Source organism: Myxocyprinus asiaticus, chromosome 31, assembly GCF_019703515.2.
Source record: "Myxocyprinus asiaticus isolate MX2 ecotype Aquarium Trade chromosome 31, UBuf_Myxa_2, whole genome shotgun sequence".
Taxonomy (NCBI): domain Eukaryota; kingdom Metazoa; phylum Chordata; class Actinopteri; order Cypriniformes; family Catostomidae; genus Myxocyprinus; species Myxocyprinus asiaticus.
Genome location: NC_059374.1, coordinates 15,616,851 through 15,636,240, shown reverse-complemented (window position 1 = coordinate 15,636,240; position 19,390 = coordinate 15,616,851). Strand labels below are relative to the sequence as shown.

The window sequence follows — 19,390 nt, the reverse complement described above, 5'->3', positions numbered from 1 at the left end:
AGCCAATGCTTGTTTACATTTTGACATCAAAACCTGAGAATTTTATTATTATTACTATTATTATTATTATTAAATCTAATGTAAATGTGGTTTTCTCGCATTGTCAATTTAATTACCAGTGTATTGGTGTGCAAGAAACACACTCATTATGTTACCCCCACATCATCATCTGAAAAAGAGATGTGAGCGATTACAGGGGGACACTATAGATTTACATTTGATTGTATATGTTTCTTCTTTGGTCTTTGATGATCAGTTATGTTTTCATTAGAATCAAGTCATTTGAAAACCTATCACAGCAGTGCACTCAGCCATAAGCCAACCTGATCTTTATTAGTGGCTGATGAAGCCCATGCAAGCATCTTTAGGGTCTGTGTAGTTTCCTGAGCTCACATGCAGCATGCAATGCATGGTGGTGGTCTGTAGAAAGAGCGAGACAGCAGTTAGCTTCTGAGTTTCACTAGCCTGTTTATCTAAACCACCTTTGTGAGACCAGGCCTGGCAGAAAGCCTGACAGTACTCATCCTGCTCGCAGTGCATATCAAGTTTCGCCCACCTATAGAAAAGTGTTTCAAAACCACAATGGGGTGATGGGGTTGCACAAACACACTGGCATGTCATGATGACACATGACTATTTCACCCAAAAATTATTTACTTATACTCATGTCATTCCAAACTTGTATGTGGAACACAAAAGGGGGAATTTAAAGAATCTTTACACACATCTTTTCCATGTAATAGCTATTGCTAATGTTAACTAAAAATACAGGCTAGTATGTTATCAAAGTAATATTCCGGGTTCAATACAGTTATGCTGTTTTGCAATTCTTTAATTGTTGTTGTAAAGAATCCAAAGGCATTTTGACCAAAGACAAGACTAAGATGTGTTTTTCACTGTTTTTAACTCTTAAATGGGTAATATATATATATATATATATATATATATATATATATATATATATTCTTAAGTTTGTTGTGTACAATTGACATACAGCCTGAAAAAAAAAAAAAAGATACTGAGAAAAGTACAGCTAAAAAAACCTACACTTCTCATCAGCCCTTCCTACCCACATCCTTTCAGGCAGCATGCACAGGGCCATGAACAATATATGTCAAAACAGTTTGACTTAGAAATCTTACATGATTTTACACTGTGAAGCATAGATCTATATCAAGAGCTTTTCATGTTATTTTATGGTAGCTAGTTTGTTGACTCATTACATTTGAGGGTTGATAACAGCACGGAAGTGTGGTATTTTATCTATTTTCTATATATCTACACATTAGGGTGGGGTAAACCCTGAAATGATATTTTACGCTAAAAAAAAAATCTCTCCATTCAAAGTCGGCAGTAGACAGTATCTGCGGGGGCGGTGAGAATGCTAGAAAACCACAGTAAGTCATGATTAAGCTGATAGCACTTGTTTATCACAAACTGGGGGAGTGACAAATTAACTCAACCTACAAAAAACTCCACAATTCTTCCAGTTTTCTTTTAAATTGTAGGTGTCTTTAATTTAAAAAGAGGTTTATCAGACAAAAAGAATGACATTGTCTGTGGAAGGAATATGAGAAGATTCTGTTATTGCAGGGATGTGAACAGTGGGTTGGCCATAGTGGCCCGAGCCACTGCCGATTTGCCCACAAGGGCTGAGGTGCCCCTCTGGGTGAAATAAATTATCTTAGCATTAATTGTTTATCAGACACTTTAACAGCATCTTACACATAATAAATGTAGGCCTAAAATATGTGATTTTTTTGTGGTATTTTAGTCTATGTATAATGTTGATGTTTATTTCATTGTACTGTTTATGTTTAATCTGGTTGGGTTGGGTAGGCTATGCTTGTTAATCGAGTCTCCATTGGCCTGTTGCACGAAGCTAGTTGAACAAACTCAGAGTAAGTTTCAGGTTGAGAAAACTAGATAGAGCCAAACCACTTTAGATCGGGTTCAGCATTCTCAAGAAGCTCAGTACAAATGTTCTCTGTCAACTCAGAATTTGATCACGAGTTCATGATTAATACATGCAGTATTTTTTTTCAAGGTTCTCAGCATTACGCACTGTATACAGGTACAGTATGTAATGAAATGTAAAGAAACTCATTAATTAATTTCAAGGTGCCGCTCAAAAGATAAACATTCCCCGATCTCTCAAATAAACCATCTTATAATATCTTAATATGTAGATATAATATATAAAATTGTAATATATAAATCTAAATACATTAAATATATATATTTCCCAGCGAAGAACATTTTAATTTGGAGCGAGAGATACCGGGGGAGTGACTTTATTGCATTAGAGATGTTACTTTACTCACAGCTGATTGGTTCAGCATCAGTTTGTGATCTGTAACCCAGAATAAAACCTGCTCCGGAGCAGGATAGCTGTGTGGCATAAGTTGCTATGGTGATGAACACTGGTAAAAACCGACCCACCTTCTTGAGCCTGAAAAAACATTTGCTCAAACTAAACTCAAACTTACCTGGGTAGCCACTGAAACCGGCTTCATGCAACAGGCCTCAGACATTCATATGATAACCTACAGACAGTCTTACATTTCTCAGTTTGCACCTATGCCATTTAACATATACAAATAATGACAAAACACATTTTTATTTAGTTTATAATTACTGTTAGATCTTCTTGTATTTGGCTTCTTGTATACCAGGAGACTCGCCAATGTATCAGAGTTCTTCTAATACATAAAGAAGAGTAAGCCAGATGAAATGCTCATTGGGGAAAAGAGTTTATTGATGTCGATAATGTAACATAGCCCTTCTATATCTTAACCCAAGGAACAGTCTTTGTGACATACCTTTATACCTGGTCACAGATATGCTAAATAAACATACAAGATAACTCACAGGACCTCCTGAGAGGAACACAGCAGGTGGCATCCACAGGATGCTCCTGAGAAGAACCCAGAAAATGGAGTCTCACAGAAACCTCCTGAGGATAACCCAACCAATAGATAGGTTTGATGAATCTGTCCCATCTTAACAAACACAGCTGCATTGGGTTTGCATCTGAGGTACAGTTGCAATGTAAAACCATCTTACTTAGCAATAAAAATACACATAATTCTACATTACTTTTATATTAACTTTAAACAAGCGAACAAACGTTTATAATGACACTGCACTCAGATACATCTTTAACATCTGTCCCAACATGCTCCTCATGCCTTGGTAGATGAGAAGGCTGGAGAGACTTACCTTCTGGGAGTTTGTGGACTAATTTTCATATTGCGTGGAGCCTGAGCCCCCACTCCAAGTTGACTGTACCACCCTCTCACATTTAGCTAGCCAAATCCTCAGTCCTTCAATGACCCCTTAACTGAGAAGGAGGAGGAAGAACGGTCCCGCCTCATTCTTTGCTGCAGCTTCCCAGAGTTGGCTGAGTTTGCTGCAGCTCCCCCAGAGGTGGTACTATCCAACACCCCTAAGAGAAAGAAGAGGGGGAGGTGGGGTTGTGCATGTACCAGTCCTGCCACGGCTGAGATGGCCATCCCCATTTTCCCAGTTTCAGCCATAGAGGCTATCCTCCAGCCGGCAGCAAATCTTGTCCAGGCCATGGAGGCCATTTCCCTGTTTCCAGTGCTCGCGACCATGAAGGTTGTTCCCCAACTGCCTGCACTCAATGTTTCAGCCATGGAGGCCATTTTTCTGATTCTTACTCTCCCTGTCAGGGAAGTTGTTCCTCAGCCACCTACTCCACCTCTCCTCGCCACAGAGACCGTTCCTGACCCCCTGGTTGAGGCTGGGCTCCTCCTTTTTGCCCTCACCATCATCCACGGTCCCCACTGATTACTGCTCCTTGTCTGCCCTGGGCAACCTTGCCCTGATCCCTACATTGTCCTGCCTGGGTTCCCATGGTCCAATCCCCTGTCACCTCCATGTGCCAGCTCCTGTGTCCCTGCCCTGCCAGAGCCCCTTTTGTCTGGTCCCTGTTCTCAGGAGTTAAAGGCATTCCCCTGGTATGCCCCTCCAGTGCTGCTTCGGTCTGGTCTGTTTTCTGGAGTTGCTGGAACCTCCCTGGACTACCCCGCCAGGTCTCGCGCCTGGCCCTGAGCCACTCAATTGGCATAGCCCACTGTAAAAGAGGACGCAAGAAGCAGTTTTCCTTTTTCAGCTGACACTTTATTTCCCCTCTTCCTCGACACCACTTTACAGTTACCTTTATACACTCTTTAAACACTAACACACACACTGTTTCTACAAATAACTTTCACTACTCAGGAATCGTTGCTCTGGCTCGGCTCTGTCATATCCAGTCTCCCCCACTGAGCGTTGTGTCGCTCTCTTTATGCCGCTCTCCCCGTGCTCACTGAAATTAGAGACAGGTGTTAGACAATTTAGCTCAGGTGTAAGCGCCCTTACCGCTTTCTCTCTCCGGAGAGATGCTTGACCACGCCCCCGCTGCCACACCCACCTACCCTTACTCTGCCCGCCCTGTCTGCACTACCCTGGCTTGTCTTTGTGTAAGGATCCTGACACCCATGTCTTTGTCTTTTGTGTTTGTGCTGAGCATATAGCTTCTGTTTTAATTGTCTTTCCATGTGCTCTCCTTTCAGTTCTCTGTTTCGTATCATAAACCTGCCACCTCATTTGCCCTTGTTATTAGTTCAGTACTTTCACCTGTCTTCCGCGTTATCCTTCTAATTTTTTCCTCTATTTAATCTCCATGTGTGCTCTGTCTTGTGCCAGTTTGTTATGCTTTCATTGTATGTGCATTTCATGTGTGTGCTTTATGCTCACTGCATTAAGCTTCTGTGTCCTATCTAGTTCCTGTTCTTGTCTGTTCCTTCTGGACAGTTCCTGTCTTCCATGCCCTGGATCTTGCTTCCTGCCTGGATCTTTTGGCTCAGTCCTACCCATTCCCTGGCCTGTCGGGTTGCCACTTACCGGCTTCAGGACTATGTTTTTGGCCTTCAGGGATAATTCATGTTTCTTGCCCATTTATAAATAAACCTCTTTTGTTACTACTGCGATTAAGTCCTAGCCCCTTCTGCCACACCTGACAGTTGCATGTAAGCATGCCTATTAAAGTGGTAGGACGTGCAGCAGCTTGACGCTCACACATATGAGCAGATTTGTGCTTTTAAGCTGATACTGGATCTGTGAGTGACACAACTGTTACAAAGCAACATAGGATATTTCACACTTTGAAGTTTGTGCGAGTCACTTACAACATTAATATCAACATGAACTGGATTGAGGTAAAGCAAAATTCACAATTGTTCTTCAGCTGTCTTCCCCACTACATGATTATTAGATTTGATAGAGTAAATTGATATCCTACTGATTCAATGCTACTGGACATTGACAGAAATGAGGTCTGTACATTAAAATTAGACTTATGTTTTTTTGTTTTTTTTCTTAACCTGTTTTTTGGGTTCAGGATTATTAGAGCTATTAAAGTTATCCAATGAAGTACATTATTCTTGTTTGATTAATATTTTCTTCCAATTTCATATGTAGGCATGCAATCTAAATAGCGTAAGGTTTTGTCCAATCCAGGCCTTCGCCTAAATTAACTTGACTCCCCTGATTTATTATCTTGAACAACTACACATAAAATATGGACCTGTAAGTGACAGTCACACCAATGTGTTCTGCCATAATGTGATATCAAAGGTGAGAAAGGATATTACCCTATATTACTTTTTATTTGCTGTCTTTTGGTTATTGATTGTTGTCTTGTTTGTTTGTGAATGGGGGAGGGGTGCCCCTATTTACAGTTTTGGGACTGCCCCTCATAATGTCTGTGCACGTCCCTGTGGTACAGTAGAATCTCCATTGTGTGGGTCAAGAAAGCCTGATTTATTATTATTATTTTTTTTTTTCTTTTCTTATTGCCTCAGGTTTACTTTATCTCCATTTATTTTACTTTTTGTTAGTTGTCATGACACATCATGAGGCATGGCATGCAATACTTCATCAAACTATTTCAAACAAAATTTTTCTAATTCTTGACTGAATTAACATACATACCGTTTTTTATGTCCTTATATTATTAGAGAGGCTACGAGGAATTTCTGTCCTTGTTTGTCCCACAGCAGGACTTATGAAGTAAAAAAAAGGGGGAAAAAAGAGGTGCTAATAATGATGAAAGAAGTGGTTATGGCACCTAAAATACATTCCCAAATACCTTAAATCTTGATGTCAGCATTGTAATAATTAATAATTTGTCATGTAATATTTCAACTCACTTGTCTGCAAAACAGAAAGTGAACGGTTTTCATTATGCATCAAAATAACACTTTCAGAATTGTTGTTGTATTCTATATCATTTTGAGCTAGATGTAGTTTCTTTTTACATCTGATTTGCTGTAGAGATTTGGGTACCCATCATTCTACAGATGACTGTAAAGTGTAAACATAAGACATTTCACAGATGGAAAGTCTCCAAATCAATCCTCATGTTGTATTGGCTGAGTGTTGGCAGTTCATTTCACACCAAGGGGAATTGCTTGTCTCTTTATATAACAACCTGCTGTCTTATCAGCTGGACAATTACTACAGTGACAGTTTAAAGATTTACGTGAACTCCTCCAAAAAGTTTTCCAAAGTGTGGAATCTCCATGACAGATTGTTTACACATTTCCACTGTTTTCGTGCATACCACCTCATAAGCTCCTCATAAATGGGACATTGTGTTGAGTCAAGAGAATTTTATGTTGATGTTGGTGAAGTACTGATTATTTCCTTCCCTATCTGAAGTTGCAGGTCAGTGATTGTGGCAGAGTTTCGCTCTCTCATTCTGCTGCTCTATGTTTCAAAACATTCTGCTGCTGTTCGTTTCATCACACATTATTACACTCTGGAAGGACTGAGTCAGGGGAGTATAGTTTGGTGGGGGGGTTTGCACATGATCTGCGAGTTGTTGTCTGAAGATTTGATATCCATAACTTTCATTAGGTAAAATTATTCATGGATTGCCCACAGTTTATATTTATTCATAGTAAAAGTGAGTTTATTCTAAAACAGTGTCAGTGATTAACATGAGCTCTTGCTGTCAGAGGAAAGAACAACTGTGCTGTGATCATGTCATTTTAATCTAAATATGGTCAAATGGTTTCATGGGTTTCCACTAGAGGAAGTGCTTGTCTTTAGTATTTGCATTTTTTCACCAAATGGGAATTTCACACAGTACATTCTTGTCTCATAATGTTCTGGGTTGTGATGTGCAGTGTCAGGGGTTTCACAGCCATTTGGAAATTCAAAGTTATTTTGGAGAAACACATTTTTATCTCATTTCACTTGTTTAGTGTGACTGGTTAAAATGAGTGAAAAAAGGGAAGTGTAGCCATTTTTTTTTTGTTGTTTGTTTTTTTGTTTTTTATGTAAATGCAATCAATACCATTACTATTGTTCACACGTAAAGGCTAGGTATTTAAACAACCCCTAACCCTGATTATGTTAGGGACATATATAATCTTAAATAATGTGCCCTGTTGAGGAAACTAATTAGAGTTAATTTTTTCAGATGATAAAACAGCAGACAAAGTCCCATAGACTTACATTGAAAAAGGGACCCCATAGGGACCAGAATATCATAGAGACTTGTGGCCCTCAAGTCTTCATGACTTGGGCTCATGAGCAACCACCCATAACACACTAGCAACCACATACCGTACATTAGCAACACTCTAAACACAACTCAGAACACTTTAGCAGCCACACATTAATGCCCTGGCAATATGGCTGTGAATTTGGCATGTGTGCGCACCTTTCACATTTTCCTCTGAAAAAGTATAAAAGTATTTTAAACAAATTTTTTTTTAACAATTTTATTATCATTTTCTTTTATATTTATGTCAATAAATAAATTAAATGTAAATTATGTACACATGCAAATTGGAAACAAATGAACACAATTTTGTAACACAAGTAATCAGATCATTTGCTGGTTGGAAATGTGAGATTAGAGGTTAATCTGACATTGAGAATTCGTAATGACATTTTATCTAACCACCATGTTTGTTTTTTGTTTTTTTGTTTTTTTTGCTTATCATCAAGCATTGGTCATATTCAGACAGTATCTCACAATAAACTTGGAAACACTGGGATGATTTGATGCTTGAAATGGTTTCCTTCTAGTCTATGTTAAGAAGTCAAAATGACCCAATGCATGCAGCTAGTCATAAAGGGCCAGCCCCAAATCTTGATTTACATAATGAAAAAGTAATTTGTTCATGGCTCATGTAAACTTCAGTTCCAAATCTCCTAATGTAAGAGGCAAAGTTTCCAACTGGCATGGCAAATGTCCTCCCTCTTGCAAAAACAGAGGACAGGAAATGAAAAGAGAAGAGGTGTTGCTGCAGTTCTTCTCAAGCTGGGTGGACAAATCTCCAGTCAGTGACACATTCACAGTCTGTACAGGATACTTTTTCAAATACCTATTTCTGTCACTGTTGCTTTCTATTGTGAAAGTACAACTGGTCTGCTCATGAGACTCTGAATCACAGTCTGTAGTTATGAACTTCCTGGCTTTACACCACATGCAAGTCTCAAAGTCAGAACATAAGCATGTCACATGACCAGACCGATAGCCACCGCTAGGGTTAGCCATATTGCTGTCTATTTCATCGGAGACAGTTATCTCACTCTGTGCCTCACCAGAAGGGCTTTGATTACGATATCCGTCCCCTACAACCACTATTTCAGACAGGAGTCCACTGTCTGCCCCCTTGAGACTGACAGAGACATCTTGGTTCCCCATTCCCAAGCCACTGTCCTCTTTTTCTTCGCTGCTTGTGTTGTTAACGCTTATTTCCAGGGAAGGGAGCTCTCCCAAGCTTCGTCTTCCACCACTGAGACTGTCTTCAGATTCTGTCAGACTTCCACAGCCACTGTCCTCGTCTCCGGTATGTCCATCTGTCCCTCTGTCCTTAATGGAGTGCTGCTGGCCTACACTCACTCCACTGTCTGTACTCTCTCTCCTCTCTTTGTCTTCCTCAAAGAGCTCTGTCTTCTTTTCAGATACTTTATGTTTTACCACCGATTTATTGCTGGTCAGGAGCCATCCCTTGTCAGTGACCGGTTCCACCTGGACGAATCCAATGTTCATGGGATGCCATCCATTCACAGACGATTTCTGATAGACAGTAACAGAAGTTAAAACAGATGGTTAATACTTTTTTTTTTTTTTCTCAAAACAAATAAAAAATAAAATCTCCACTCTCAAAACAAAACAAAAATAATAATAAATTAAATCTCCACTCTCAAAAATAAAATAAAATAAATAGAATTTCTACTCTCAAAACAAACATAAATAAATAAATTCTCCACTTTCACAAATAATAATAATAATAATAATAATAATAATAAAACAAATAAAATCTACACTCATTATATAATAATAATAAAACAATAATAAATAAATACAATCTCCACTATCAAAACAAACAAACAAATAAATACATAAAATAAAGCACATTTCAAAATATATAAACTAAAACATACAATGGCCCCTTGAAACCATTCACCCAAAAATGAAAATGTTGCCATAATTTATTCACCCAAATATTGTTCCAAAACTGTATATTGTAGGGATGCACCAATATGAAAATTTGTGGCCGATACCGAAACCGATTTCAACAAATAATTATTGTCCAATACCGATGCTGATATTTTGCCACTTTCCTTATTTTGTAATTCACTGTTTTGCTCAGAAATTGTGTTATAAAAGGTACAAAGAGGTACAAAAGCTTCTGTTCTATCAATAAATAATTTCCATTGAACATGGATTGGATCTATTGAACACATAACAGGCCAAAATTTTAATTTATAATATAGCATGATGGTTCATGTGAATCTTTATTTTTATTTTATTTTTATACTAAAACATTTAGCACTTCTGTTTTTTGCAGTATAAAACAACAGAACTCACATTTTACCTGTTTGTACAGATCACAAATTCATATTATGCACATGTTGGGCAATTCCATGAAAATGTCAACCACATAAAAAGTTTAGTACAAAACAAAGGAACAAAACAGACTTTTAAGTTCTATAGTGGTGTAATGGATAATGGAAAATGCCATCCACACCGCTAGAGGGTGCCACTTGCTTACACAATGCTGACTAAAGCGCTGACTGAAGCACTAAAAGTCTATCACTATATTTCGTTTCAAAGGCTGCGTCCTCCGGAGGTCACATTTGTCGGCCGTACACGTCATCGAGGCAGTCTCATTCCAGAAAAATGAGTAGGACACTCCAAATGCAGCCTTCGAATGCTACCTTCTTTCACGGGAATTCAGAGGATGCATGAGGTGTATCCTCCGAGGGCACTCACAACCCACAGTTCTTTGTTTCAACAGAAATGAACATCATTTGTCTAAAAAAAGTACGGCAATTTGCCAAAAATATGATGTTCAAAGGCAAATAATGTTAATTCCAAAGTTGAAGCATCTCAGTAGATCAGTGCAGAGTATATAATATGTATAATTATAGTAATATATAATTAAAATAAAGTATTACAGACTAAAAGTATAAAAATCTATTTTCTTTTCTCTCAATATCATTATAACTCTCCTAAAATTTACTTCATACAATCCCTTCCGAAGGGACTCTGTTTCCTTGTCACTCAAAGTGCTCGTGCTTGTTAAAGAGTGGCGTGCTGTGATAGCAACCATGATAAGTTCTGTTTCTGTTTGTCCTACGAAGCTGTCTCGTTTTAACAAGGCTTGTTTAAAGGAGGACACTCGGTATACCGCTGCCTTCAAAGGATGCGTCCTAGCTAGCACGCAGCCTTCGAAGCGAGACACAGCTTATTATTTTTAAATGCAGCCTTTAAAGCTTTTGTAATCGCATAAGACCTTATTGCGATTTCCGTCTTAACTCAATCAATCGTGGAGCCTTAATGGATACCATACCAATGTCTCAGAAGTCAAAGTTTGTTGTTTTTCAAAGTGTTTTGTATGGTTTTATCTCATCATGTATATTTAAGTGCAGCTTTCACAACGGTCACGTAATGACGGTTTTTCCTCATTAATGTGAGAATGCGAGAGAATAAAAATTAAATATTACATGTTCTTTGACATGACATCGATACATTGGTGCATACCTATGCAATCCCTATCGTTCTTCTGTGGATTGGTGAAAGACATGATGAAAAAAAGATGCAATGAATGTAAACGGGGACTGAGGCTAACTTTCTGCATAAAATCTTATTTTTGTGTTCTACAGAAAAAAGACAGTCATGCAGGTTTTGAACAACATGAGGGTGAGTAAATGATGACAGATTTTTTTTTTAACTATCCCATTAAAACCTCTCAAGCTTCTTTTTATGAAACGCTTTTGCTCGAAAAGTGTGCTTGTGCTGTTTTTTTTTAGGTTTTTCTTCAAGAAATGCCACTTGGTTTGATATTTTATCAACTGCTGTCTAAAATATATACAGTAGCATAAACTATAATTATATAAAGTAGTATACCATACTCTAAAAATAATTTAAGCACATGCATACGTCAGACCTACAAAATCCCCAGCATTTCGCCTTCTGCTTGTGTTCCTCGAAAGGAGAACTGATATTACTGTTATTACTGAGGTGTTAGATATGAGCCCTTCTCATGTGGCTTTATACATTTTTCAGACCCCAAAAGGGCTTGCTCTGTTACTTTTAGTTTTGATGAAACTTCATTTCTTTCAAAATCCCCAAGTTGACTCACCAAAGCAGCAGGCATTTTCCTTGGACGATTTAGGAAGCAACAGATTGCAAATGTGCTAAAGGTCACAGTGCCAAGTATACAGATAATTGCCATAGAGATCACCACAGACATATCTAAAAAAACAAGAAAAATCTAAATTAAGCCTCTGTGTAACAGTAATGACAATGCAGAGTCAACTATTCCTTTAAATTTCTCTGACTAAGAAGATTATTGTTTATATTCATGGTTTCCAGGTGAACTTCAGTACCTGCTTCTGCATATATGCAGCGCTGTATTGAAGTGTTTCGCAAGCCGGCTGATTCCACCATCACTGTCACACTCACACAGTACTCCTGCCATGCATGTAATGAACTGAACTCTACCTCATCATCTTCATCATCACCACTCTTTGTTACATTCTAAGAAAAAACACCAGAAAACACAGCTTTAGAGATCACAAGCAGGTTTAAAACATGACAAGCAAGTTATCGAGATGTGAAAATACACTTTAACAAATTTAAACCCACTAAAATTGAAATGTATGGACTACTTTTATAGTTTTGGCTGCTTTTTTAAGCTTTAGAGTGAGTAAGGAATGACACAAGAGTAAGTACATTTTGACTGATTTGTCTTTTTCAAAAAGAAATGACAGAAATTATTATGTCAAATTGAACAGATTGAAACAAAAGCATTATAACATAATAATGGAAGCACTTTTTGATGTGATGCTCCTCCCTCATGGATTGAGGACGCTTTTCCAAATAATTATTTTTGGGACTAGTCAACTAAAAAACCAACCTGACTGTCCTGTCCTTTTGCCTGAAGAGTGACAGTGTAACTTGGGCCATAGGCAAAAAGCTTTTTCAGAAATTGCTTCCTGTAAATCTTAACTTTTACTGTATTAGGGGATGAAAACAGGTTGAAATCTGGTTCCAACAGTTTGCCTAAAACATAGAAAAAAAAAACAAAAACAAAAAGAACATTTTAAGGCAAATTGTAATAATAGAAAAAGGAATATTATAACCATCACAACTTTGTAATGACTTCACTCTCTTTAGGTTGTGTTTAAAGTTGACAAGTGAAAGTCCTATAAATACTTACTGTCCAGTAAATGAATTCTATGTACAGTTGACCAGACAAAGCTGTCATTTCCTTTATACAATCCAACCATTATTTTAATATCTGGTTGGTTTACAAGGTTTCCAAAATCACATCTAGCTTCTGTAGTCATGTTACACTCGGGCACAACATGCCATGGAGCATTACGAACTAGATATCTAACAAAGAAAAAGAAAGACAAGAATATAATCTTTGGCTTGGAGTAAAGTTGCTAAAATCAAAACTAAATTGTGGAATAATACATGTACTGTTTATTGTGGGTGGACAGTAACATAACATTCCTGCTTACAGTGCCTGCTTCACTTGGTAAAGGGCATCTTTGGGGGCTCCTGTAGGGGGATCCCAGAGCACAGTTACATTTCCCTCCCATATGTCAAACGTGACATTTACTTCCAGCCTCGCATCTGTTATAAAAAGACAAAAATGACAAGCGTCATTTTCAGACTTTCCAAGAATTTCTATCAACGCTTTTCTCTTCCCAGTAGAGAAGTGGGTTATTTGCTCTTGTTCCAGGCATAGCTGGAGTCTCACAGTTGCGATACTGTGTGGGTTTTGAATAAGAAATTACCATCTTCCATCAGTTGTACTTTACAGGTTTAGATAACATAACAACACCTCTGAAAAGATTAGTATTATTTTTTAATGGATTTATACTCATCAAGCAAACCACCTAATCAAAATGTTCCTAAAATGAACTTGAACAAAGCTGTATATAATATATATACTAATTAATGAATGCTATAAAAGAGTATTGTCCATGGTTAAATCATGACGCTTAATGCATTAACTAATGTTAATGTATAGAACATTGTTGTAAAATGTTACATATAATATGCACATTAATATACATTCTAATATTTTAGGTTTGGTACAAAAAGGCCCTAAAATCAAGGTAAAAATGTATTGATATGGAACCGCCATTTTGCACACTTTTTTGTCATATGAAGAAGAAGTTAACACATAAAATCATTGCTTTTTATATATCAAACTGATAAACTTGTTTAAATATGTATATGGATCATCTTTATTGCTCTTTCAAATTGAGGGGTGAATGACGACAGAGGCAGTGTTCACAGGGGACATCCAATATTCATGTGGAATTTACATCATTCACGTCATTATTGTGAAAGAAACTAGGGCTACAAGTTACAATCAAACTCCCACTCAATGTGTAATTTGTTAAATTGTTAAAGAATTCTGAATGTTTAATACTGCAGAGTATTACAAACATCAATGACATCAAGAGTGGAATCAATGTAGTTTGCATTTAGGAATATTTATTAAAACAAATGCAATTCAATAAAAGTAAAAAATTTGACATCAAGTAAAAGAGAGTCTACAACTTCATTAAAACATAAATCTCTTACCTGCTACATAAATCGGAATGTGTATCAACAAGACTAGAGCAGAAATCCATGCATTCCAATCCATGTTGATGTCAGTTTTCGAGCACCATATCCAGCAACAATTCCAAATTCTCAATTCCAGAGTCCAGTCCACACACATACATGCACAGAACACCTAATTTCAACTCTAAAACTCCAAATAACTTGGCAAACAAAACAAAACAAAAATATTCTGTGACCGCTTTATTCTAACGCATTCCTTTTCTTTAGTTACTCTGCTTACTGCTGATACATCTGTCTCTCGCTCTCTGTCATGTGAATGCAAGGTTGAGTGGTTGACTATGTATTTGCACTGTGAACTTCCCCTTGCTGTGTTTTGCTTCAGTCTTCCGTGATGACAGATATTTCCCCCACTCAAAGATAGCAACATGTTTTTTTCTCTCTCTTGTGGTTTTAGTGCCATCAAATATGCAGACCGTGGCCTTGCATATGAGCATGTATAGGACATCTAAAATGGTGTAAAATCTAAAATGTATAAGTGTGAATCCATTAACACATCTTAATAACGCTCAGTAAAGAGAGAATTACCGGTTCACCCATTAATTAGGTAGAGTACCAGGATAAGCATGTTTGATCTCGGTATTTACAAAGAAATTTGTATTAGTAATTGCTTGATAACCATCAGACCACACTTATTTATGTTATTACTGATTTATGATCAAACGAATGTACAAGTACTGATGCTTCTTTATATTGAACTACCGATATCATGTTTGCATACATTGGACTCTGGTTTCATAAAGTGCAATAAGTGGCCATGGGTTGGAGTGTTTGCACTATCTGTGGGTGTATGTGTGCAAACTGTGGGTGTATAATATGGTCATGAAGTGGTGCATAGCATAATTTGCTATTTTCCTGAGAAATAGGTAATTGTGCTAAGACGTTTCAAAACCATGTCTGTTTTCAATGCAAAGTCCAAATTCAGTTCCCACATTTGAGTTTGGAGATTCCACCAGCAGGTGGTAATAAAGTTCATGTCCAAACTCTGAGAATACAGTGGAACCTTAAATTATGTCCATGACGATCACTGTTGTAGCCATTTTATGAAACAAATATTTATGAGATTTGTGTTAAACTATCTTATAGGTCATGGTTTACTTTTTAAGTGTAAGTGCAATTTGAGTTTAGAAATATTTTTGGCATAATTTTCAATAAATTAATACAATTTTTCAAAATCAAATCAAATCAAAATCAAAATCGATCAGTAGAAATTAAGTGTGCGCTGATACAATCACTGTTAATACTAGCCCTGATTTTTCTGTCAGTAGATGAAAATTATTAATATTACTTACATTCTCTATAATTTAATGGAGCCTACATCCATATCCTGAACCACATTTTCCATGCATTTAAAAGGAAAGTGTCAAATTCAACAAGGACACAGTTAATGCACAAAATAATGTAAGTCCATATTTATATTCTTCCAATTCATTACATACAGTCCATTTATGTTTACAACTTCTTATTAATGTGCTGTCTTTGTTTATATTGCTGGTGTTTGATGAAATGGACTATAATAGGTCGCAGATGGTGCCGGAGAAGAACCTAAGAAATAAATTGCACTTGACCCAGCCCATTAGCGCCTTGCTAATGAATTTGTGCTTATGACTTATGTCTGCGCTTAGCACTAGTGCTTTTAAAAATAGGGCCCATTAACTATAAGTGATGATGCATGTGCACATATATGCTGTATGCCTGTAACTGTACTAACTTAAAGGGATAATTCACTCAAAAATTTGAATTATGTAATCCTTTCTTCAACCTCATGTTGTTCCAAACCCGTATGACTTTCTTTCTTCAATGGAACACAAAAAGAGATGTAAATATTATCTTAGTCTCATTCTCCATGCGTAGAGCGCTAGATGGTTATATTTTGGTCTGTTCTCACCCAGAACCGATTGGATCACTTCACAAGAAATGGATTAAACCACTGGAGTCTTATGGATTACTTTAATGATGCATTAATGTGCTTTTCAGAGCTCCAAAATTTTGGTCACCATTCACTTGCATTGTATGGAACTACAGAGCTGAGATATTCTTCAAAAAATATTTGCTTGTGTTCTGCAGAAGAAAGAAAGTCATACACATATGGGATGGCTTGAGTGTGAGTAAATGATGAGAGAATTTACATTTTAGGATGAACTATTCCTTTAAATTTGTGGTTTTGAAACCAATACTTTTAGGAAGGACCTTTTATAAGAAAACTGTAAAGTGGCTGACATTTAAGCCACTTAATAACTGTGTGTGGTGTGAGTGTATTGATTCATGTACATGGGAATTTGTTTTTCATGTCTGCATGTTTCACTTTCCCATTTGCTAGTGAACTGAAATCTGAATTTCCAGCTCATACCAACACCCTTAACCGGTCCTAGAGAGCATTTCACTTGAAGTGAAACTGACAATCTAGGATCAGTTCCCACATGACCATGTGAAGTTATTCTTCACTATTTAAAAAGCAAACGTTGGTCCTAGATCAGTTTTCTTATGAAAGGATTTTCATGCACCTGATCTAAAGCCAAATCACATGCAATTTTCTCATGTCTAACATGACTGGTTCTGCTTTTTATACTGCTATGCATTTAATCATGCTCTTCTTATAGCCATTGTAAAAAAAACAAAAAAATAAAAAAAAACTGACCAAGCAAAGTGAGAGATAGGGGTGTGGTGGAATAATAGAGTTTTATCTATTAGCATAACATAAATATATATTAATAAATAAAAATTTCCAACATTCTTTTGAATGTCCATGTACTAAAATAAAACATTTGATGCCATGAGTGTACCTTCATTTACTATTACTATTATTTTGAATGGCCATGGAAAATGAAGCAATGTGATAACAATTTTACCTGGTCGCAAAAAAGTAGTCCATTAATTTACCTGATGAACTTTCACCTTTTGCTGACCCTTTGCAGCGCTAATGTGTGCTTCTAAATCACTTGCACCTTTATTAGCAACTGACAAATAAGTGCCAGCTTTACATGTCATACATTCCCTATCTGTCACTCACTCAATGTTGTGTCGATGTAATGACACTAGGGGTCACTCTTGGGAGCCCGAGACACCTCTGGTCTTTGATAAAAGGCCAATGAAAATTGGCGAGTGGTATTTGCATGCCACTCCCCCGGACATACGGGTATAAAAGGAGCTGGCGTGCAACCACTCATTCAGATTTTCTCTTCGGAGCCGAACGGTCGATGTTTACTGAGCTGACTGTTCATTCACCTCTGCTGGATCTGACGGCGCATTTTAGCGGCTTCTCCCTCCTCTGCATTGGTGCAGAAAAAAGAGAGTATATTTTCCTGAAAGAGTATATTTCTCTAAAAGAGCGGCACACACGGAACACCTTTTTAAAGTCGCATCTTTTTAAAGATGCCTTTCCATTTGTGTGTTATTCCTGGTTGCGGTTGTTACCTCTCAACTTCAGATGGTCACGATTGCTGTCTTTCGTGTCTGAGCGCGACGCACACAGAGACAGTGTTCATGGATGGTTCATGTTCTCACTGCGAGAACATGACCATGGCAACGTTGCGGTCGCGGCTTGCTTTTGTAAGAAAGCAAGCCACCCCAGCGCCTCCCCGCCTCGGTCCTTCTACCTACGGGTATGAGGCCAGCGCGGCTAGCTCTGGGGGAGATTTGGAGACCCCAATGGGACCGCCTCCGCCGGGTATCCTCCTGCGGACCTCCCATTCTCCAGCACGCTCGTCTGCCCCAATCGGGCTTCCGGATGAGTCCGCCGGCTTATCTCATGGCGAGTTCGACCTCTTGTTCGGAGCCCGCAAAGCTGATGAGCTCTCGAGCGCAGCATCGGAGAGCGGGCTTGTCCAGTCGGATGCAGAAGCCTCAGCTTGCCCAGTCACAGGCTGATGTGGAAATGACGGACATGCTTTCCCGGGCGGCCACAAGCGTCGGACTACAGTGGAACCCTCCGCTCTCCCCCGAACCCTCGCGGCTCGATGATTGGTTCCTGGGCTCGCGGTGCCGCTCAAAGCAGCCACACACTGCTCCAGTGCCTTTCTTCCCGGAAGTGCATGAGGAGCTGACAAAATTGTGGGAGGCACCTTTTACTTTACCGGGATAGCCGGCCGGGTTTATCGCTTGCACATAGTGCCTTTCACCTCACTCTGAGCTGAAGACATGCACCTTTAATTCCCAGTAGTGTTCACAAACTATGTTCCCTGGTTGACTTCCTCCGAGCCCTGTGGCAGTCGAGTTTTCAGAGAGACTCACTGCCGGCCCAGTACACGTGCTAACTAAGAGCCCTGTTCTGGGGTAGGTGCTCTGCATGTGGCGGTTCCCTGTAAGGGAATTCGTTTCCTTGTTGGCAAACTGCGTCTTCCTTGGGCAGAGCCCCCTCTGCCACAGTCTCCATGTTTGTAGTAACTCCTCCCCCGTTGGGTAGGATCTACCATGAGACTTCTCCACATGACATACTTCCGACATAGTTCGGCAAGACCATGTGATGTATTTTCCACTTAAATATCCCCCCTCTCTCTGGGCGAGGTGTGGTCTCTGCTGTGTCCTCCCCTTGGGAGGGACACCCCCCGACTAAGACCTGGTCGGCCCAGTCGGATATTCCCCCTTTTTTTAGGGAGTGGAAAAAAAGAAGGGGAAAAGAGGCCACAACTGGGCTAGCCTGCCTCTATCTTTTGGGTTGTTGACTTGTCCCCAAAGGGCCATTCGACACTCATAACTATGTTGGGGGAGGTTACGTGTCAGCCTGGTGCGCTGGCTACAAGGCACACAGTTGTCTGCCTGTCACACACCACCAGTTCATTTAACACAGTTCAGCTTTGGGACTCTCTCATCACTGTCTGGTTCATCTTCTTCCACCCCACACCCGCTCTGACCTTCACTTCACACAAACACCAACACCTCCTGCAACCCCCCTCCTCCTCCCTCCTGCTACTCAATATGCACTTAAGATCTGTGAAGAGGAGGTGTGCCAGGGCTTCCGGAAACGTAAGACAAGGAAAGTACAGAGCCCAGATGGTGTTTCACCCACTTGTCTAAAATCCTGTGCTGACCAGCTGGCCCCAATCTTCACACAGATCTTCAACAGATCACTGGAGCAATGTGAAGTTCCCTGCTGCTTCAAATTCTCCACTATCATTCCTGTCCCAAAGAAACCCAAAATCACAGGACTTAATGACTACAGACCCGTCGCTCTGACATCTGTGGTCATGAAGTCATTTGAGAGACTGGCCC

General features: G+C 38.9%; 1 protein-coding gene across 1 annotated transcript; it reads right to left on the bottom strand.

Annotated features, from left to right (window-relative positions):
- Positions 1–7,046: 7,046 nt before the first annotated feature.
- il10ra (interleukin 10 receptor, alpha) lies at positions 7,047–14,453 on the bottom strand. The gene is made up of 7 exons (XM_051665830.1): positions 14,144–14,453; positions 13,066–13,180; positions 12,759–12,934; positions 12,456–12,601; positions 11,926–12,076; positions 11,679–11,791; positions 7,047–9,106 (listed from the first exon to the last, which is right to left on the bottom strand). Exons 1-7 carry the CDS (start codon positions 14,280–14,282, stop codon positions 8,210–8,212), a joined length of 1,737 nt encoding a protein of 578 aa, XP_051521790.1. The 5' UTR covers positions 14,283–14,453; the 3' UTR covers positions 7,047–8,209.
- Between the last annotated feature and the right edge of the window lie 4,937 nt (positions 14,454–19,390).